The following is a 22602-nucleotide window of genomic DNA, read 5'->3' as shown; positions in this document are numbered from 1 at the left end:
TGACTTAGTGCCGGCCGAATCGCCCAAGAGCGCTGCCTCGGCTGTGAAGATGTCCGCCGTCGCTGGCGTGGCTGCAATCGCCGGCTTTTTCTTCTTCTAAGTATTCGAGAGATTCCTGTGTGTTGAGGAATGTAAATCCGAATAAAAATGAAATAATAAAGTGAGGGTTCCATGAATTTGTCGTCTTTATTTTCGTAATTTGTTCTCAATTTTGATTTCATAACAAAAGGCGTCCAGTTCCAGTTCAGTTCTATACAGTTTGTTTTATAGCGATATCGCGGGTGTTCAATTTAAACACCATACATTTGGACGGATCCAAGTTTATATCGATTCTCTATTGGGAATTATTTAAACAAACCAGCAGTGAAATAGGGACAAACCAGGCCCAAACAAACCCTGTAAAACAAGTTAACTCTTTTTTATTATATATAGCAAATTCTACATAACGAACATAAAATATGCATTTTCAAATGTAGTCACAGTTTAAATTTTTTAAAAAATAGCATAATTCCCATAACTCGAACTCAAAATATCAACTCAAATTAGAATGTCATGCAAAATGCACTAAGAAAATACTACTTTTAAATTTATGTACATACACTCACGTGAATATCGAATTTTCTTTTAAAATCTGTGCAGATATATATATATATATATATATATTTAGAACACTTATTAATCTTTAACCTCCCCTGGTTGAGATTTTTTTAGACTAAAGTTTGGAATTTCCACTGATATATGTCTACAAGTGTGTAATGTATATTATTAAACATATATGATATAGTATTAAACATATATGGTATTGTTAGTAGTATTATTAGAATTTTGTTGGTGTGTGGAATATAATTATTTTTTATGATGTAGATATTAATATATATGTGGCGCAGCAGTCAGCAGAGTTAGCATATGGGATCACTGAAAAGTGAAGGCAATACTAATAGTAGTTCAGAAGACCTACCAAAATGGAACAACTTAAGGCCATGCGGCAGGGCAGGGGCTTGGCAGCCATATTATAGGGTAGCTGCACAGGCACTTTTCGAACACCCTAATTTCAATTTAAAATCTTTATCTAACAAATTCTATTAATGGAGAGTTCTTATAAAATATATTTTTGCAAAATCATTTCTAATCCACGGGTTTATGTTTTCTTCTCCAACAAATTATAGTACGTAGTTGGTTCTAGTTTTTTTTAGAGAAAATATCTGTATACTTCTGAATTTTTTTTTTAAGATTTAGTCCAATTATAAAGATATAAAAATAGCATAAAATGAATGTATATTTTCACAATTAGCATCAAGTTGGAAATTTTTAGTTAAATTCAAGATAAAATATACTAAAGTTTATGTTATATTAAAAAAAAAGTTGTGACTTTTTTAAAACGTATGTTAATTTATGCATGGAGTGAAATTTGTTATGGGATTTTTTTAGATCATTCGTTATATTTTATAGGAGAGACATATATGAGCTGTCTCTCCTTTCTTTTCTTAATTGAATTTTTTCAGTATAATTACCGTAGAATACGTTTGTAAGAAGTGCGAATAAAATTTTACATTGGTTAAGGAATTTGTTTGTACGTTTCTAAAGGGTGCATCATTTTTATCAATTTGACATTTTGTTTTTTTTTTCTAAAAAAAGACTTTATCAAACTTGTTCTGAATTTAGCCAAACAGCAATTGACACATATATTTAATCAAGAGATTGTGAGTTCAATTCACTCATTCGACCCGGTTGTACCCCAGAAAAAGGGACTAGGTCTCTAATATATATATATATATATATATATATATAATTGATGTATTACACATGTTATTTTGATGTCGGTTTGAAATAGGGCATAAATAATTGAATATTAGGTTTGTCGTATAGTTGTAACTTACCATCAAACTCCCGAAAACAGGGTGTGGGTGGAAAACAAAAGGAACGTACCTTTCTGGAGAGAGGGAGAGTGGGGCATCACCTAATTAATTCCTCATGTTAGTGTTAATGGGGAACACACAACACACAACACCATGCTAAAATGCCAACCACTCTCTTTTAAATAGGAAAATCCCATTCTTACATTGTAATTCGCGAAAAATACCATTTTTCCTTATTTAAATGATTTATTTTGCAAATGCTTGTATATGTAGGTTAACATAGACTCATTTTTCCATTATCGAACTCGTTTGGTAACAAACACTCATATATTCATTTCATTTTTATTATAGTTTATCTTATAATTAAGATTTGTTATCACATAAACATTTGACCATAGTATAAGTAAATGGCGGACCTTTACAACTGGGCTACAATGTTATCATACGGTTAGAGAGAAATTCATGTTGGATTTTCTTTTCCATGGAAATGGCTTATTCCTCTAAACATTTTATGTGTTTTCCAGTTTTGATGGCGTAATTTTACAATTTATAGGCAGTAACAATTACGATCAATTAAGCTTAAACTTTAGTTTTGAATAAAATATATAACTACTTCGCGGATGGCTGTGAATTCAAAATTCTGTCCTCGTGGACTTGTCTCGTAGTATATTGTCTTTTTACAACGGTTCGTCAATAAACCTGACAACTTAAAATAAATATTTAGCCTAATATATATATTATATTCAGTGAATAATACTACTTGGGTACGCATGTCTTCTTAATTACCAGTCGCCATTAAAATATTTATGAAAAAGGAAAAGATCTCTCTTTTATATCTCACCCTTTATGCATTAATTTCTAACAATTGTCAAAATATAACGGTGGTTAATAAAAGATATTTACTTACCTGTTATTTTTTTAGTCTTTTAGCACAAATAATATCTGCGAATCACAAGAAACCATGGAGCAAAATCTAATTATATTATTTTTCATTGAAAGCTGAGTTTATTTCTATTTAGCCATGATGATGACGTTGCAAAATCAATACTTAAAATTTAATTTCGGAATTTAAAAATAGTTCTAACGGTAGTTTATGAGACCATTCATTGACATGATAAACATATATAAAGTGAACCTTACTTACGTGTAAATTTATATGATGTGATAAAATTGATTACTTTATATTTAAAGTTCCTCGTATGAGACTCACTATTCCCTCTACCAATTAAAAAAAAAAATCTATTCCCTTAATTTCCTTAAAATAACATTTTTTTTATTTGGCATATCTATAACTACTAGGAAAAAATGTCATATACACATGATCATTTTTTTAAATGAAAATTAATTTTATAGATATCTTTCAAAATATAAAGATACCAACTATATTGTAAGAACATAGCAAATAAAAATTGGTAAAGTGAAAATAGTTAAATTTTTTTTTTTCGAATACGAAATTTATTTAATATTAAGAAAATTTTTTTTTAAAAAATCAAACATTAGATTTATGTGAAACATAACATAATTCAGCAGTAATTGACATATATCTCCAGCTATCTATATTAGAAATTAATTTTTATGTGTTTTTCGATACTAATTACTATAGGATCAGACCACTGTTCCGTAAAATAAGTGGATGGATAATGTCTATAAGACGAAAACGTAATACATGTTAGTAAGAGTTGAACAAGGAAGTTGAGGGAGGAGCAGGGCAGGCAGAGAGACGAAAAGAAAAGTAATATTGGAGAGATGAAGAAGAAGCAAATCCTCCCCGAGCAGAGCTATGCTTCCCCTACCATACATAGCCCTGGCGCTGTGCCCTGATCCCCTCCAAAAAGGTGCCCTACCTTCCTATCCTAGGGCTATGTACCCCATTCGAAATTCATTTCCCATCCCCCCTTTTTAGTTTTTACATTTTATTTCTCACTCATACTATATGTAAAATTTATTTTATACCTTTAAGTTTGTCATTTTTATTTTGGTAAGGGACTGCGGGTACATACACCCTATTTTTTGCATAGCTTCAAGTTTTTCAAATGGGCGTGCTGTACTCTATATTTAGTAAGCATGGCATTATTACGTTGTTTCATTTACCACCCACTGGAAGTTACACTTTTTTCATGTTTTTTTTGGGTCATGATGGAGACTCAACCCAAATATAGATTCAAGACAGACTCTTATTGTTGGGTTTATAAAGTCTCACATGTATTAGGAAATAGTATGTCTCTCAAATATGTGATCATGAAAAGATCAATTATTTTTACTTCTATAACTAACCACCTAGATCTCAATACATCGCCATCACAAACTTTATGATTTGGTCATCCATGAATATATCAACACTATGTTTATCACGTGCATGTTTTCTTTTATTCAGTTATATATCAGTTTACTATAGGATTCAATGCAATTCAAGGTTATAAAATATATATTCCCACTTGAAAGTCACAAGCTTGCACATGAAATATGAGACACATAAAATCATATTACACAAATTTAAGTTTTCTACATTAAATAATATAAATTTAGGTTTTGAAAACCAAACCATCAACTCAAATTTCTTGCAAGAGAGAAAAAAAAGTGAAATTTTATAGAAAGTGTTTTTGCCTTGAAAGTCGTAGAGAAGTCGGACAAATGAAATAAATGTATGAAGATACAGAAGAAAATAAAAAGGAAAAACAAGGGAATTACGAGGCGTCGTAAAAAAAAGAAAAAGTATAAACGGAAAGAAAACAAAAAGGAAAGCAAATAAAAAGGGTACAATCGCAATTATTATACGTCTTGTTTTTTTGGCGAACGCGCGACGTTGAGACGTGAGACGTGAGACGTGGCGCTACTACCTTTCTGTCCCTCTCCTTGCCCTTCCCAGACATTCGTACGGTCCATTGCTTTTCCCTACCCCTCAAGGGCGCTCCCGTAATTTCCCCCCAGGACATGTTCATTCCAAAGCGCTTTATTTTCGCAACTTCTGCTTCCTCCTTCGAAACGGAGGTGGAGAAACAGGAAACATCCAAACCCTCACTCTCTGCTTTTTGTCCACCGGAATTAAACAGGGTTTCTACTTTTTAGTGAGAGAATTTTAGAGAGAGAGACGACGGCTACTGTTCGCTGTCTTGGAATCTGGAGAAGGATTGCGTCAAGCGGCCATCGTCGGAACACGACTTAACGAGCCTCGGGTCTTTCCCGCCGGCGTTCATTATAAGCCCTTCTAGTTCGCCATGGGAGCAACTGGTACAGTCCGGCTACAGAAAAATCTAGACCCGGGCGCCGAAGAGTTCAGACCCGGAAATTACACGAATCCAACACAAGTCACGGCCGCCGTCTTCGGGCCGCCGCTCCGCCATGTTTATTATTCGTTCCCGCCACCGGTGAACGAACCGTTTGGCAGCGCGGCGTTAACCTATACTCCCCAGTTTCCGGTTAACGCGGCGTATGTGAATCCATTGGAGGAAATTGTGCTGCCGCAGGTTCAGCCTCTGTCCCCGTGTCCGACTCGGTCGCTGTTACTGAGCGCGGTGCCGAGTGACGTGAGCGAGTCAGTGGTGCGCAGAGATTTGGAAGGGTTCGGAGATGTGAGAGGGGTTCAGATGGAGAGAATCGGGGATGGAATCGTGACCGTCCATTTTTACAATCTCAGGCATGCAGAAAGGGCCTTGCGAGAGATGAGGATCCAACATTCGCTGCGTCAAAAGCAATTCCGCAACGACCATTCTTGGTTTCCGCAGAACAATTTCGGTCCCCCGCCGCGGCTGGCTCGTGCCCTAATCGGCGGCCATCCCGTGTGGGCCGAATTCGTTATTCCGGCGAGTAACACCGCCGTACCGGACGGGAACAACCAGGGCACCGTCGTGGTTTTCAATTTGGATTCGGATGTTTCCGCCTCTACTCTCAAAGAAATCTTCCAGCGTTTTGGTAATTTTTCTCTCTTCCCCCTCCGCCACTCCTTGTTTCGGTGGGGACTTTTTGTGGGGGCTCTGGTGAATAAATCCGATGTGTAGTGTCTCTTTCCACTACTTTCTGGTCTCTGTCAGATGCATGATGTGTTGATACAGTACTTATTTTGTGATATTTTTGTCATTTAATTTCTTTTAGGGTCGTTTCTGTTTCTGCCTTTCCTATTTTCCTATTGCACTTTAATGATTCCTTTTTATTTGGAGTAAGGTCTTGTGAAGGAATTGAGGGAGACGCCATTGAAGAAGCATCAAAGATTCATCGAGTTTTTCGATGTGAGAGACGCCGCGAGGGCTGTTAAAGAGATGAACGGCAAGGAAATTCACGGCAAGCCGGTGGTCGTTGAGTTCAGCCATCCCGGCGGACATAGCCGGAAGTTCTTCAATCCCATGATCGCCGCCGGAACACTGCGTAGTAGACACCAGCAGCAGCCTCCTCCAGCTCGGCCTCATCGCCCATTCTATTCGCAAGCTCAATTTTCCCCCAAAAAATTGCACTATGTGAACGGTCGGAGCTTTAATTACGCGGATAACGTTGTGGACAAGTTGCAGCCATTGAATTGCAGTGGAAATGGCGGTAATGGAATTGAAAGAAGGGATTCAGTCGGCACTTCGAGGAGGATAAACACGAAGAAGATTATCAATAGGCAGTCTCCACCGGCCTTAAAACAAGAACCTCAACCCAGGATTAGTATTAGGTTGAGGAAGAACAATTTCTTGAAGAAGTGCGATCCTCGCTTCTCAATAAGCGAAAACGCCATGGAAGATGAAAAATCCGATTGCGGAGATTCCAGGACCACTGTTATGATCAAGAACATACCCAACAAGTACAGGTTAGTAACTTAGTCTTCATTTTCATTCTTTAAAAGTATTTCTATTTTGAAGAAACAAGCTCAAGAGTTTCCTTGTTGATACTCTGAAAACGTTTTCAAACCCCTAGTCAAAGGTTAAAAAAAAAAAAATTGTTTCTATTTTGAAACAAACGACAAAATAATTTCAGAACTGGGGTGAAAGTGAGATTAATTTTGGCCTAGACAAGAATTATGAGCAGAAGGCATAGATTAATGGGGAATAACATGAAATTGGCAGTCTGAAGCTACTGCTGAAGATGCTGGACAAGCAATGCATGGAGTGGAACGAAGAGATAGCCAACGATGGCAAGGACCTGCCTTTGTCCTCCTATGATTTCGTATATCTTCCTATTGACTTCAAGTGACTATCTTCTTTCTTCATCTGTCATTTCTTGTTATTTTTTATTTTTTTATTTTTTGGTTCATTTCTTTATGTGCCGAATATTGTGTATATTTTAAAAATTTAATATAATTTCTTTGTTTCTTTTGATTTCCGATGACCAAAATGCAGGAATAAATGCAACGTTGGATATGGGTTTGTGAATATGACCTCCCCCCAAGGAGCCTGGAGATTGTACAAAGCTTTGCATCTTCAACCCTGGCAAGTTTTCAACTCCAGAAAAATCTGCCAAGTTACCTACGCTAGACTTCAGGTGGGTCATAATCAAATCATATGTTTGGCCTAGTTAATTTCTAAAGAAGTTGCATCTTAAAAGTTAAAACCGCGTTTTTGATTTGTGTTCTTAGGGATTAGAAGCACTGAAGGAGCATTTTAGGAACTCAAAGTTTCCGAGGGAGATGGAGCAGTATGAATTGCCGGTGGTGTTTTCGCCTCCTCGGGACGGCGTTCAACTGACGGAGCCTGTTGCCGTCGCCGGTGACATGCATGTTGAAGGCGGCGATGACGGAGGAGGCCGCGGATGAATCGGAGGCGCCGCTGGGTGGCGGCGGTGAAAATAATGGTAACGGGGAAGCGAGGGAGAGATGAGAAAGTGTGGGAAATGGGGGTTATGGGTTTGAGAGAGGATGTCTGTGCGAGTGTACAAAAACCACAAACACAAAGGTTAAATGAAAATGTAGCGTTGGAGGTCGGGAGCCGTCTTTATCGCGTCACACAAGGCTCGGCTCTTAACTTACTGACCATCCATCACCTCTCTGTCTCTCTCTCTCTCTAATGGGGGGTTTCTTGATAATATATTGTATGCTTTCTTTCGAATATCCGCCTCAGGTGAGAGATGGGGTGGGGTTTCTCTCTCTCTCTCTCTCACATAGCATAGGGATTTGAGGGTGAGGGTTTGTTGATATTTCCATGGTGGTCTAGGAGGTTGTGTAGGTGGAACTGGAACTCCCTTGGTTTTTCTTTTTCATCCTTTCGAGATTTTATTTTTATAATGCTTTGTAGTATATTTATCATATGTTTAATTAAATTAGTTTTTTGGATATGGGTGTGGGTACATTACATTGCAAATTTGTGTAATGGTCTGTTGATGTTCCAAATTTGTAGGGGTTTTGATGTGTTTAATTTTGTCATACATTGAGGGAAAAAAGAACATTTCATGAAATACTACTAACAAACCTTGTTGATTAGGATTAGGATTAGGATTTTAGTATTAGGGCAGTGTGAGGGTGAGGTGAAAGGTGTGCAGAGAGAAAAGCAAAGCAGGAGAGTAGTAGTGTAGGGCCTTGGCTGACCAACTTTTTGTTACCAAAACTGGCAAATTGGCAATGTCAAATACTTTGTCACTTTCACCGCTCAAACCGACTGCCGAGTGTCGAGAGTGCCGTCTTGTCTTGGCCCCCACTCTCTCCATACCATTCCCATTTTCCATTATAAAACAATGCTCACCAAATTGCAAATTATTTACATGTGGGTGTAACGACCTATTTACCTACACAATTTGGAACGTTGCTGTTTTTTTTTTTATTTAATTTGTAATCAATATTGTAAAATCTAATAATTTTAATGTTAAAATATTATTTTGTTCTCAACTTTCGTTATCGAGTAAGTAGCTACCTTTAGAGCTGGGATAAGTAGCGTGAGTAGCAGCTAAGATTAACTAAAAGGACTCTCCTCAACCCTCAAGCTAGACATAGAAGTCCTAGCTCTAGAGTGGATTTCGTTTCTTCTTTTTAACGGCTACCGACTCTTCTCCTCGCTCACGGAACTCCCTCAACCGAGTCTCAGGTGAGTACTTTTAGGTTCATTTTAGTTTATGTAATTTCAACTTTGGGTCATTTTGATTAATGTACTTTTAACTTTGGTTCATTTTAATTACTATACCCTAAAAATGTGTGTTTTTGTCCTATACTTTAATAAAATGACCGTTTGGCTCTTTAATTTTTTTTAATATCATTTTCCGATTACAATTTCAACATGACAATACGGTTAATATATTTTGTAAAATGTAACTATAATTTTATATTAAAGAGTTTCTGTGTTAAGATAGTGTTAAAATTTTGTAAATAAGCAAATGATTTGAAAGTTAAAGATTAAAATGAACTAAAAGTTAAAAATACATAAACCAAAATGAATATTTGAAAGTATAAAGACCAAACGGGACCAAAATAATATTTGAACCTAATTTTTTTTATTATTGATACTTTCTGTATTTTTAAGTCTATTGTTGAGATCAATCAAACAGGACTAAAATATTTTTATAAGATAATGCTAGGTTTTAAATTTCATTAAAGCAATTCATCAAACATATGGTAGGGATCTCAATACTTGTCATCCCCTTTTTATATGGAAATTAAAGTAAGGTTTATTTTGGGCTTCTGGTTTACAGCTTGACGGGATAGGAGGCTTCCATGGTTATACCACACAGACCTTCTGGCTCCTCCACTCCTCGTTTCATCCTTACGTAACCTTCCTCTCCCCATCCGACTCCCCATGAATTCCTCACGATCCAGAAGTCTGTTCCGTCCTCGGTTGTTCCATATCCGATGGCCGCTACTCCGTGATTAAGCTGTGTTCCACATTCCCCATCGAACACTCCCTGCAATTTAGCCACGGATTTCGATTACAAAGGATGAAGTTTTTGTAGGCATAGCAAGTATGATTTTAAGTTATGATGAAGCAATCGATTGCTCGAGTGAACTAGGAACTTGCCTCCGAGTAGAATTGGAAATCTCTTCCAGCGGCGTCTATGGCGACTGAGACCGGTTGGTTTGCGACGGCTTGCGCCAGAGCATTCTCGTTTTCAGGTACGGTTTCGTATCCATCAATGGTTACTATCGGTAAATTCCTCTGTTAAATCCAACAAATATATGCTTAGTTTGATCATTTCCAAAAGGATGAACTATGATTTAATTTTGAATTGCTTGACGAAGTTAGATGAATTATCAAACTGACTCTCGATAGGCGACAGAATCCTCTTTGAGCATGGTAGGGATAGTTGTTCTCCGTGGTAACTCCACCATTTCGACTTATGAAATCAAAAGCGATCTCCATGAATCCTCCGTTACAACCTCTGTTCCTTAAATTGCAGTCCAGCAGCTCCTGCTCTGAAAGAGACAATAGCTGGCCGGTTTTGATTTGGTTGATTCCTTCAACTGCAGCCACAGTCGAAAACGCCCAACAGCTACCTGCAACATTTTTCAAAATCATTGAATTACTTGTGATTTCAAAAATTCATTATACAAGTTTAATCGCAGAATGCTTTTCATTGACCTCCTAATTTTTCAAATTTTCATAATCTAATAGAGAGAACTCTCAAAACTATCAAATTTTGTTTATAGTAATCAACCATTTTATAAATGAAGAAAAGGTCGATATCCAGAATTGGAAACTATACCACAAACGCCTTGTTCCTTGATGTCATTGACAGCTCCTCTTTCCCTCCAATCAATGGATGGAGGAAGGTCTGTAACCTGCTCATACATGAATCCACCAGCACCTCCTCTTCTGCTGCCATATAACTTCCTGTAGTGGCTAATATTGGAGCGAGCATATAAGTTCACAAACTCATAATTGCTCATATCTGCGAACTTGTTCAGCCTCAACTTGTAGGGTTTTTCCATTTGGTTCACTGTGAACACATGGTTCACATTCTCTTTGAACACACTGAAACGTCTGTGCTTCTCCTTTAGGTCCCTTGAGATTGTATGGTGGTTACTCCACCTCTCATACAGCTTCCATAGACTCTGTTCTGATGCTAATTCCGTCTCATTGAATTCAAAGCTCTCGGCCAATCCTGAAACTAGAACAAACAGAAGAAGAGGAACCATGAGAAATTTGACAATGGCCATAGTGCTTTTGAAAACTTGTTCAATTGCGGTATGAGTAATATGGATAAGCAAGCTGTTGCTTGGGTTGATCTGGGAATGCATGTGTTTGCAGCTTATATAGACATGGTGTAGGTGGGAGAAATTGAACTGGACCAATTTGAACCCAACTGAACCAACTTGGTAACCTTTTCAATTATTAATGATATTGATCATACAGTTTTCTTGATTTTAGGGATACAATTTGCTTAGAAATTACTCCATAGAGAGGGATGGTTTCGGGTTGAGAGTGAGGAAACTTTGAGTTCCATACAGTTCACCAGAAAATGTGGAAAGTGAATGTGGTGCTTACGTAGCTTCAGAATGGGGAATTTTCGTCAGGAACTGGAAGGATTGTTATTTTATAATATACCAGCAGGGACTTACTTAGTAGACATGAAATAACTGAAATGTGTTTGCTTTTTCTTTGTTCTGTTTAATGTCTTATGGAGAGGGTGAAGTTTGTTACATTCCCATAATCCCAATGTCATAAAGTAGTGTGGACTGTGGATAATGAAACCAACAATTGCAACTTGCCCATAACTAGGATTGGAAACATAAATCTTTTCAGAAAACGGCGAAATAGATGAATCGCTACGGGCTCTTTTGGTAACGTTCTTGTTTTTTTGTTTTTGTTTCTTTATTTTTAATGAAGAATAATGTATCGTTCCAACATCTAAAAATTCAAGTATGATAAAACCATTTTTTTATTTATGTTTTGGAACAAATTGGAAGTGAGAACCAGAATGGAGAAACTAATTTGGGTTGTTTCCAAAATTTCTTTAGAAAATGTTCCAAAAAAAAGAGAAACAAGAAACAAAGTTAGTTGAAAAATACTTAGATTTCTTAAGAAAATTAGAAACGAGAATGTTACCAAACGAGTCCTATATTTTCGCTTAACCACCTTTTCTCAATTTTGATCTGTTTGTGAGTTTGTCGATGTATGCTAGTAATTAGTTAAGCAGCTATCCATCCATTCAATTGACTAGGTTTTACATGCTCTGCCGTCCAATTAGTGAATTCGTGGATTTGGAATTTGGATTGAGGTATAATTTAGTACGAAATTTACAATCAATAAATTAATTTCACTTGGGTAAATACCAAATTCTCACTCTCATTTCTATTTACGACTAGTGAATGTTGATTGATATTGTTGGTCATAGTTCATTCAAGTAACCTTTAAATTGTTTTACTCGAGAAGAAAAAGAAAAAGTTGAGTTAAAATTTGATTTTTTCGAAAAATGCATTTGTCACCCTATTGATGATACGATGTGTCTATCAAGAATTTCTAAGCAATAGAAAAGGAGACGAAAATTTAGCCTCGAAATGGACTTTCAAATAGCTCAAGGGTTGTCTTATTTCAATATCCCATAAGAACAAAGAACATATTCTAAAAATGTGGACATTCTTCCTCCCAAAAGTACTATGCAAAAGAGTGATTCTTTTTTTTTGGAATACAAGTAAAGTTCAAGTTCACATTGGTTAGAACTTGGATTACATTTTTGTTGGTAGTTACCCTCATACCATAGGTATGAAGTGAAAAAAAAAATACATTTCTTAGTGATATATAAACTTCAATTAAACATGATAAATACCAACTTGAATCTAATTCAACTCATTTAGGTTCCTATTCTCCGATCAAGAGATTCTGAGTTCGAATCCTCATCCCACATGTTATCATGTACTAAATTAATTAATATTATTTTAAATTGAACTAAATATCTAGTTGACAACTACACTAATTTACAAATATACTACTAAACATAATTTTTAATTTGCAAATCTGTTACCAAAAATATATATGAAACACTGAAAACAAATAAAACAAATTCTGTTTTTCATTAAATTCATTGTTTTCAGGTCACCAACCAAACGCCCCCTAAATTTTTTTGCAAATATAGATAAGTTTGATCGATGATACACGGGGTAATATTGTGTTGATGAAGAAGAAAGAGACGTCGGAAGTGAAACGATGCAAATGATAAAGGGAGTCAATCAAGGAAGAAGAGCATAATGATAGATGCGAAATAGTATCTGTTTTCTTTTACATAACCGTGGTATTAGACCCCACCTCACTACTCTATCGAGATTTTGCACACCTCAATATCAACTTTGGAAGGCAAAAAATTCTCATTAGCTTTCTAGTTAGAGGCTGGAACTCAAAATTTTGGTAAACTTCTTCCAAACATCCCAAGCCATTGCAAAGAACAAATACAACTACTACTAAAGTTGAACCAATTAAATCATATCATCCAGTCATGACAGAGATAAAGGAGCAAAGAACAAATACAATGCAGATTGCAAAATTTTTGGTCTCTATGGTTTGCTTCTAAACCCTTCACACGACAGACAACTAATAAGGTTTTAGCATATTGATCATTGAGCCCATCATACGACACAGACATGGGATTCTAACAGGGCTTTCATGATACAACCCTCCAGGGCAAGAATATGCAAAAAACTTCTGGGAGATTAAAGAATTAAATAATCCTTCTCCAATCTGTAATCCTAACGTCGTTGACAGAACTGAGCCAATGTATTAGTGATGAGGAATTGTGGGTTGTGGAGACTGCGAAGGAAGTCTTGTTTGGTTAAATCGCTATCGATCATAGCAGTATAGGAAGATTGATTCAACATAGAAATAATGAATCTGAGTTGATAATGATTCTATGTTTCAGTAAAAATGGTCAAAGAATTCCAACTATATGGCATGAGCAACTTGAAACTATAGCGGGAAAACTCTATCATTCTAAACAAACAAATGAGTACAGAAAAAGCTCCTTATCTTATATCCTCATTACTGAATACTTTGTAAGAACGATGTTCTGATCTGGAAGTTCAAAACAAGAAACTGTCATATAATATGGATAAACAAAATAGGTATCGATCCAATGTCAAAGATTTGCAAGCATGTCAACACTAAACCAGGTCAAAATAATTATACTGCAAAACGAGAATTCATTTGTCTCAATAAGAAACTTAAAGAGCACAAAACTAAAAATAGAGAATCTTTTCCAGGTTGATTCAAAATGCAGGTGCAAAATTTCTATAAGAAAACAAAGTGAGCTCCATAGAAGGAAACTTCGGTTCAACAAAAGCAATCATTTAGGCGGCTGAATAGGCATCTGTTCTGCAGCTATAACATGAAATTGTACAACCCCATGGAATTTGAATTTATAAATTTGAGATAGAAGCAAATAAGTTCTCATTCCAAAGACAAGGTAAGAACACAATATTGAAACAAGTTTTGACATACTGAATCAGAATGCAAATTGAATTATTCAAAAGCAAGGCTCCAAATTGAAATGAGCATTGTTTAACGTTTGATAACCAGGGCAGTTAAAGAAATGAGTAATCAATCATTTATAGGCCACCTCATTATCATCGTTCTAGAACAGACAATTCATGATTATAAACTATGTAAAGTCTGAACTTATCAATTTCATGCCAACAGCAGCAACAGAGAACAGAAGACCACCAGTGTAGAAACGGGAAATCAAGCAAGAGAGTCGTTTTGTTTCGCTTGTTGCAGTAGCTCTTCCCTAACTCTTCTGATCTCCGCTTCCTTTTCCAACCTCTCTTTCTGAAACAGCAAAGATACACCTTTAATTAAATCCAATTTATATCCCGAAAATTTTGTATTTAGATTCAATAGAGCTTATTCCAACGTTTCTGCCGAGCTGCCTATACATAGATCACGAATTTGTAATGGAAAATTTCTATAAAAATATCGCATTCAGAGCTAGAAGGTAAAACAAAATAATCTGCCCAATATTTGCAACCTAGGGTTTTTTTTTTTTTCCTGGGTCTTCTATGGAGAACCGGGTATCGGCACAAGAATGAACTATAAGGACTGCGGGGTTTATACTACCACAAAATTAGAGAAATCTAAAGAGCAAATTTGAAAGAGAACCTTCTCGTCTTGATGGAGAGCGATCCAAACATGAAGTTTATCCATGGACTGCCAGAATACGAAGGCCCCCAACGACATTGCGAAGAACGTCGCTACTTTCACCATTTCTCTTCTTCTATTTGAGAAGCTCGTCGATTGTAGCGTTATAGTTCGGCAAAATGATCGAGAAATCGTGACGCAGAACGCAGGAGAACAAGGCCAGGAGTTGGGAGTTGAAGGGGCGATGCAAAAGGAAGTAGATCTCTTCGAGAAATGATCTGACGCTATGAATCTAACTGTGCTGAATTTGCACCCTGTTTTCTGTTCGTCTGATATTAGAGCACGAAGATCATTGACAAATTAAATTTTTTTAATATATTGTAAGCCAGTTGTCAACAAGTTGCTCCTATAGCTCAGTGGTAGAGCGTCAGTCTTGTAAACTGAAGGTCTGTAGTTCGATCCTGGATGGGGGCATCCTTTACATTGTCAAACAAATATTAATTATTAGTGAAATTCTGTTTTTGCAATAGGTCATAATAAAATTGCCTACCTAATACCTTCGTATTATGCTTTAAAAAAAATTGAAATTACCTTTGTATTATGCACCTTTTGTCTTTCTGTTTTTTTTTTTTATGAAATATAATTTTATTGATGAGAAATGAGATGTCACAGCTTCATCATTCAAATTGTTCACGAACATGAACGCGCAATGCAACTCAACCAATATTTCCTTCGGAGAATTATGTTTCCCAATCCGATTTTGCCAACCTCATAATGCCAAGTGACATCAATATTTAGTTTTAATAAATTCATTGTAGGCCTTTATGGAATTGACTAACAACATTTAAAAATGTTTATATAGTTAAATAAACGAAGTTGGACCTCTCTATGTCCTCGATGTGGCAGTACGATTTTCACCCCGAACATGTACAGTGCCTAAAAGAGAATAATTCAATATATGCCAATTACCATTGAACTATACTCACTTTGCCGATACAGTGTTATTAATGTAAAAAAAATGTTTTAACACGTGGAGCAATAAATTAAGTGAAAGAATATCCAACTGTATCAAAGGGAAAATAGAAAATTGGATCAAAGTATGATCAAGTTAAATGGTTTTCTATCCTATAAAAACATTTGAATTTTATCCATGAGGTGTATCAAATTTTAATTTAAACATTTAATTACATCAGATTACACTTTATATTTAAATGAGTGGTGTGGCAATATTGCTTTTTTTCTTTTCTTGTTATTTGTATTTGTGTAGAAAAAGGTATTATGGTACATTTACGATTTCTCCATGTTAAGAATTTAAATCATATATTTAAAAGAATAATGAATCCTAAAATACTTTCGTAAATACCGAATTAGGCTATTTCGTTCTTTACTCGACAAAGTTGGGCCGGATCGGGTTAGAAAGAGTAGCAAGCCCAAACCCCAATAGGGTTCCCCGATGGCCTATAAATTAAGCTCCCCATAACCCTAACTCTGAAACACTCGTCGGCAGCAATGGCAACGAACTGCGGAACCTCATTCATCAAATTTTCTGAGTTCGAAATTCTCGGCTTCTTCTGAATTATTTTTGTTTTTGATTATCATGTTTGCGCTCGTTTCTTTACCAAATATCTTCGGGATTTAGTATCGCCTTCGATAGGCGTTACGTTCATCAGCGGATTTGTTGATCCAGATGGACGTGTCAACGGAGGCGTAAAATAACTGCAACTTTTGAAACCTAATCGTCTTCGGTTCAATCGGAGGCAAGCTATGAGTTGATTTGTTACTCGTAGCTTTAATGGTTTGATGTTGTGCCATTTGATTTGTCTTCTAAATCTAGGGTTTATCCATCTATCACTCTGAAATCTTTTCTAGGACGGTTGCTTCTTACTGGTGAACTCTCTTAGATTTAATAATGGGGGATGTTCATGTTTCCGAAGCATAAATTGATTTAAAATCTGCCAGTATTAAACAGCTCAGTGTAATTTCCATTGCACTCTGCTACCTGTCTCCTGGTACACTCCTTTTCAAGTGTAATAGTTGGGAATTTTTTTTTTGATCAGATCTGCATTTACAAGAGAAATTTCCCAAGATCCTTATCATTAATTCTTCTTGTTTGAAGAATGTTATCGTTATCCATTTCATGCCGATTGTCAAGAGGGCCATTTGGCCTATCATTTTGAATGTTTGGGTAATTGTAATCTTTTTGCTAACCTCTGAATTACGGAAGTAGACAAGGATTGATTTGTTGGTTTCGTCGAAGCTCTCTGAATTTTAGGCTTACGGAGGACATAATGAAATCAACTGAAGCTGTACCGAATTATTGATTGGAGAACAAAAGTTAGTAATATAAATTATGAATAATGTCAAGTCAAAATGACCATTCTAATTTCTAATCCCGAACCCAAATGAAATTACTGTTCTCATGTACGCCGGAATCTGATTTGATGAGATTGTCAGTTGTTGCTGCTGGCTTCGCATCTTAAAAAACCGCATCTCTCTCCACCCTTTTGGGCTGTCTGGTCGAAGCCTTAAAAAAAATATCTAGGGTTAACAAGCTTGTGAATTTATTAATAATTAATTTAATTTAATTAAAAAACAAATAATATAAATTAAACTTATTAAATTTTTTATATCAGTATTCTGAATTTTAAATTGACAATTTAGGATAATATTAATTGAACAATAAATGGCAAATGTTATTCTAAAATTTTATATACCTATTTGAGAAAATTATGTGTACGAAGCTTTAATCCAATTCAATAATTTTTACATTTGTTAATTTTTATGTTATTAAAATTCTTTTTAAGTAATTATGTTTTATTTAAGTTTCACTCCTTAGTAATATATTATAAATGATATATTAAAATTATTGTTGTTGATTTTATTTACCAATTAATCTTAATTATTTAATTGCATCAATTTATTATATTTTTATGAAAAAATTAAGTATATATTTTATAAATTAATTTATTTCAATAGAATAATTGAAGTTAAAAATTACATTTTGTCTTATGTTTCCTAAATAGTACTTATCTTGTAATGAATCTATGTAGTTTAAAATTTGTAATAATTTAGTTCTTATCATAAAAAGTTTTATTAAAATTAAGTATCAAATAACAATTTGATCTTTCTAATTTATAAACCAATTTTAAATTACAATGATTAAATTGTTACATATTAATGTAACCAATTTGAAAGCATGTGAATTAAATCGTTAAAAATTAATGTTAATAAACTAAAGTGTTACTTTAGCAAAAATCAAAAGTGTTTTTTAACCAATAATTAATTTAGTACATTATTAGTAAAATTTTAATGTTATTTTATTAATTATAAATTTAATTTAAATAAAAAAATAAAGTAAATAATTTCATTAAAAGAAAAACAATTTATCGAGGAGAAGAGAGGAGTGTGATATTTATGGTAGAGAAGAGAGAAGTATGACACAAAACCTATGGACATATTCATGAAAATGGGAGGGCAAAGAAAACTCACGAAGATTAATGAATAAACAAAATTTTGAAATCTGTGTAAGAGGGCTTTACTCACATGTGCAATGCTCTCTCTATTGTTCAATGAATCTTTTGCAGAGGATAAAAGAATGGTATGGTAAAAAAATAAAAATAAAAAAAGTGAGAAAAAAGGCTGGTAATATAAATAAAGAATGGGATGCATGCATGAAAGAATAAGCTGATATAAAAGACATTCCAACTATTTCGTATATTAAATCTCACGTCACAATACAAGTCAACTGAAATTTGAAAAGCAAACCTTCACATCCATGCATCCATGGAATGGAATCCTTTTGATTTCACTCAAGAACAACACACTGCAAGGCACATGGCACAAACACCGTACCATTTTGCTATATTATAGTTTAGTATAGTAATTAGAAGTGAGAAAGTGGAACGATCAGTCGTTGCAGCAGCGATACATGATGAACTTCTCCATGGCATTGCCACATTCAGAACAGACCACCTTCTCAGGAATGGTTCCGTTGGAGGAAGGCAGAATGAGTCTGTTGCAATGTTCGGGAGTGTGCAAGTCTCGGAGGTCCCGACTCATGGCAGGCATGAACCCTTGGTCCTTGGCATTTTTCTCCCACCGATCTTCATACCCATTCACCACATTCATCATCGTCTCCGCTTTGGCCCGGATCATGTTGGTTGACCCCAAGCAGAAGAGGGCCCAGCCCTGATCCCCGCTGTCGAAGCTCAGCATCGTCATCGTCTCCTGCATTATGGGATCCTCTTCAATGGTGTTCCCTCTCTGGGTCTTTGAGTACCACATGCTCTCCAGCCTCACCCAGAAGAACCAAACCAGGGTCGGATCTGCCAGCGTGTGGATCAATTTCTCTGCTACGATTGCGGCTATGTTCTTCCTTATTTTCTCTCCCGGGTTGCTCTTCCCCACGTAAAGTATCTCCAATTCTATCCCCGCGTCCTTCGCTACTTCTTTTGCCCTTTTGCTGAAGTTTCTTATCCATCCCAAATCTTCCCCTCCGCAAATGCATATGTGTTTCCCAGCTTCCATCTGCAAGATTTAGTGTATCTATTATGTCACGGTCAGAAAGGGAATTGGAATTGGAATTGGGATTGGGATTACCCAGGCAAAGATGAGGGGCTCCACTGAGTCGACTAAGAGCTCAAGTCTCCACGACTCTTCTCTCCAAAGTGCTTCTTCTCGAGCGCTGGTGAAGGGGTAGGCCAGGCTTCCCCAAATCCAGAGCATGTGGACGGCGTTGGTGTTCACCACTTTGCCCTGTGGGTCTAAAACCACCAACAGAGGCTTCTTGTTGAAGTGCCACACTTCTCTTATGTACTTGATGACCGCCGGTTCGATCAGCGAAGGGTGCGCCACCAAGTACCATGGCATCAGCGCCAACAACTCTTCGAATTTGCTCTGTTTCTCGTCATTCCATGGGTCGTCCACGATTGGCAGCCACACCACCTCGTAATCGCTCTCTGCTCTCCCTTTGTTCTGCCTCGATTCCCTGTAGATTTGGTCCAGCATTGACAGCTCCACTGCCGATAGCTCCAGGTTAGAGATCAGCAGCAGCACATTTTTCTTTCTCAGCACATCAAGGGAGGCCTGTAATGTGGTGATGAAGTTTGAAAAAGGGGTAGTACAAGAATTGTGTTGAAACCAAAATAGAGTATGTGGGAAAGTTTGAAGATGTTTAAATGTCTTAATTATATGTCTACAAGATTCGTTAGAAAAGGGGAAAGTGGAAACCTTTTCCTTGGTGTAACCATCAATGAGGGGCAGCTTATCATCCTTGGAGTAAATCAAAGCCCTGAGGATCTTGTTGTTGTCAAGGTGGGGTACCTCGAAAAGGCGGACCAGATTCATATACATTTCGTGATGGATCCTCTCATCTGTGAGTCAATCACAAACAGGGGGCAAAAAGTTAATTCACACTCAACTCTGTTTCTATTTCTCTCGCTGTTGCCTATTTATGTTCAAGTTTAGAGAGCAACAGGAGGCTTACTTATGTAATGCCGACAAGCAAGAAGCAGTTGTTCGAGGTGTTTGTGAATGTTGTCAATCTTATGGGCCAGACTTGACAGCTCCCACGTCTCAGATGCCAATGCTAAGTGCCTGATGAAGTATTGCACGCATCAACAAAGAATGCTAAGTATTGCACACATCAAACAGAGAATGCTAAGTTATCCGAGTATATATGAAAATTTAAATTTATCAAAAGTGGCATACTCATGGCCGACTCCGATGATGCCCGTAATCTGTGCAGTGCAGGCAACAATGCTTCTGATTGTCCAATAAATAGCAGTTGGGATGAGAGTGGTTGCGCTCTTCAATTCAGGTGTTTCTGAATTGATGTAGTGGGAAGGAAGCATCTTGAACTCAACAATGCACTTGGCCACGGCAACGAGTGCCTTGATCAGTTTGTCGAGTGCTTCAAATTTTTGCCTCACAAGGTCGACCCTCTCGAAGATTTCAGGGAGTTTTTTGAGCAGCGCAATGTCTTTGGCGAGTAAGTTGGTTGAGAAGAGGTGAACCAGCAGCCAAAACTCTCCATAGTTAATGGCAAATGCAGCCAAGGCTAGCACCACTTTAGCATCCCATGGCCAGTTTGACAACAAATTGAATACTTCCATTGTCACGGTATGGGGATCTCCTCCTCCTGAACACTTGTACTGCATCTGTGATCATGGAAAAAAACAAGCAAAAGAAAATGAATTCTGAAATAAAGGCATCGACTTTGGTATACCCAAAAGAGAGAACAGACTCTAAACAACAACCTCATTGGCAACTTTATTGATAGTGTATGATACACAGTCCAGCAGATCTAGCAAGTCTGTTGGGTTTGGAGCATTGTCTTCAATTGCCTCCAGTTGAGCTTGTGTTGTTCCCTGGTGAGAAAATCAATGGATGAGCAAAGTTTACAGGAAGTTTGAATTTCTTTTAACCAGAGAGATGATTAGTTAAACAGTAGTTGTAAGCATATGTATGTGCCTCATGAGCAAGAGTGGGGATGTTGAGTTTAGCTCGGAGGAAAATTTGTTCAACAAGGCTGAGCAAAGGGGCGACATGCAACTCGAAGGTATCGTTGGAATGAGTGGCCAAAACTTGCTTCATCAAGGCATTGTCATCGGCTGCTGCGAATAGTTGGCGGTCTGGTTTGATGAGACTCAACTTACGTGGTGCAGAAACTGCCATAGTTTTTCTGTTTTTTCAGTAGGGAAGATGGAGTGGAGACAGAGCAGAAAGGAGGAGGAAAAGTTGGGTTGTCTTGATTTAGAATGATTTTGGTTGAGTTGAAGCCCTGCCTTAAATAGAAGCTTAAAAAGGGATTAAAGGTCAAAAGTTCTGATGAATTTCTACCTTGCTTCCAAGGTGGGTTTAAATTAGTATAAAAGTGAAGAAGTGGAAGATAATGGATAATGTTTTGGAAATTTTGATTTTGTCTTTTATTCTTTGACAATAAGAATTTAATGTCTTAATCTAGTTCTTAGGGAGTATCACAAGTGAACTTTTGCTTGGAAGTAGAAGGTCCACCTCATGGCTATAAGAGTGTGGAAGATTACTTGAAAGAAGAAAAAGAAAAGAAAAGAAAAGAAGGAAGGGCCATTTAAAAATGGCTGTAGAAGGACAGCTTTTCTTTCAAGTTTTAATGATGATAGCTGGGCAAAGAGAGTGTCACTTTATAAAAGCAAATGTGCAGCACATGCATGCAATTTAGATATATCTACACGGCGGGGGGCAAGGGAAAAATGATTGTCCAATTACAGATGCCATTTAAAAGCATCAAAATTTGAAGTACAATTTTGATCTCAGTTATCAAGTTCTGGCTGCTGGAAGACCAATTCTGATTTTACTCCGAGTCTAGCTCAAAAGTTAAAGTGTAAAAGTTAAAGTTCAACGAATCAGTTCAGCTTAATCCATCATACTAGCTTCGTTCGAAAGCGAAGCAACTAATTTACCATTTACTAATTACTATTTAGTGGCAGTGAAGAGAATACTAATAGCTAGGCCATCAACAGGTTACCACTGCTACTGTTAGAAAGATTACTGGATGAGGGCAAGTTAGTACTAAATTCCACTTTCATAACCAAGTCTAGTAAATATTGTTGCCTCTTCTAACCCTTGAATGGGTGATTAAAACAGACTTTTAAATTTCTCTCACACACCCAACACATTGTTTCAATCCCTTCAAATAGTTTCTTAGAAATGGTTAATAGTGCGCTTGTTTACATATTCATTGAATCTGGGAAAGAGAAGCACAGAAAGATAGAATATCTCCATTTTTGTGGCTGAAATAATCTTGGGACGAAAGC

At 36.5% G+C, this 22602-nt stretch overlaps 4 protein-coding genes, 1 long non-coding RNA gene and 2 other non-coding genes across 7 annotated transcripts; 4 read left to right on the top strand and 3 right to left on the bottom strand.

Annotated features, from left to right (window-relative positions):
- The first annotated feature begins 4773 nt into the window (after positions 1-4773).
- On the top strand, positions 4774-8096 carry TEL2 (terminal EAR1-like 2). Its single transcript, XM_022275710.2, has 5 exons — positions 4774-5765; positions 6015-6636; positions 6893-7015; positions 7166-7307; positions 7402-8096. Exons 1-5 carry the CDS (start codon positions 5072-5074, stop codon positions 7576-7578), a joined length of 1758 nt encoding a protein of 585 aa, XP_022131402.1. The 5' UTR covers positions 4774-5071; the 3' UTR covers positions 7579-8096.
- Positions 8097-9719: 1623 nt separating this feature from the next.
- Positions 9720-11627, top strand: LOC111004628 (uncharacterized). The gene is made up of 2 exons (XR_015792851.1): positions 9720-9858; positions 10143-11627. It is a non-coding gene; the product is annotated as an uncharacterized LOC111004628 (long non-coding RNA).
- On the bottom strand, positions 9752-10902 carry LOC111004627 (vignain-like). The gene is made up of 3 exons (XM_022275712.2): positions 10449-10902; positions 10007-10239; positions 9752-9901 (listed from the first exon to the last, which is right to left on the bottom strand). Exons 1-3 carry the CDS (start codon positions 10900-10902, stop codon positions 9752-9754), a joined length of 837 nt encoding a protein of 278 aa, XP_022131404.2.
- Positions 11628-14162: 2535 nt separating the features above from the next.
- On the bottom strand, positions 14163-15123 carry LOC111004603 (uncharacterized). Its single transcript, XM_022275666.2, has 2 exons — positions 14831-15123; positions 14163-14500 (listed from the first exon to the last, which is right to left on the bottom strand). The coding sequence occupies exons 1-2, from the start codon at positions 14933-14935 to the stop codon at positions 14414-14416; spliced, it is 192 nt and encodes a 63-aa protein (XP_022131358.1). The 5' UTR covers positions 14936-15123; the 3' UTR covers positions 14163-14413.
- An 88-nt stretch (positions 15124-15211) lies between these two features.
- TRNAT-UGU (transfer RNA threonine (anticodon UGU)) lies at positions 15212-15283 on the top strand. Its single transcript has one exon. It is a non-coding gene; the product is annotated as a tRNA-Thr (tRNA).
- A 1399-nt stretch (positions 15284-16682) lies between these two features.
- Positions 16683-16826, top strand: LOC148209347 (small nucleolar RNA snoR137). The gene has a single exon (XR_015793348.1). It is a non-coding gene; the product is annotated as a small nucleolar RNA snoR137 (small nucleolar RNA).
- Positions 16827-18494: 1668 nt separating this feature from the next.
- LOC111004559 (sieve element occlusion protein) lies at positions 18495-21590 on the bottom strand. Its single transcript, XM_022275602.2, has 7 exons — positions 21281-21590; positions 21067-21177; positions 20519-20967; positions 20295-20404; positions 20039-20181; positions 19409-19894; positions 18495-19336 (listed from the first exon to the last, which is right to left on the bottom strand). Exons 1-7 carry the CDS (start codon positions 21482-21484, stop codon positions 18716-18718), a joined length of 2124 nt encoding a protein of 707 aa, XP_022131294.1. The 5' UTR covers positions 21485-21590; the 3' UTR covers positions 18495-18715.
- Between the last annotated feature and the right edge of the window lie 1012 nt (positions 21591-22602).

Source organism: Momordica charantia (assembly GCF_013281855.1).
Source record: "Momordica charantia cultivar OHB3-1 chromosome 8 unlocalized genomic scaffold, Mcharantia_2.0 BLBB01000008.1, whole genome shotgun sequence".
Classification (NCBI taxonomy): Eukaryota; Viridiplantae; Streptophyta; class Magnoliopsida; order Cucurbitales; family Cucurbitaceae; genus Momordica; species Momordica charantia.
This window is presented reverse-complemented; position numbering and strand designations above follow the sequence as displayed.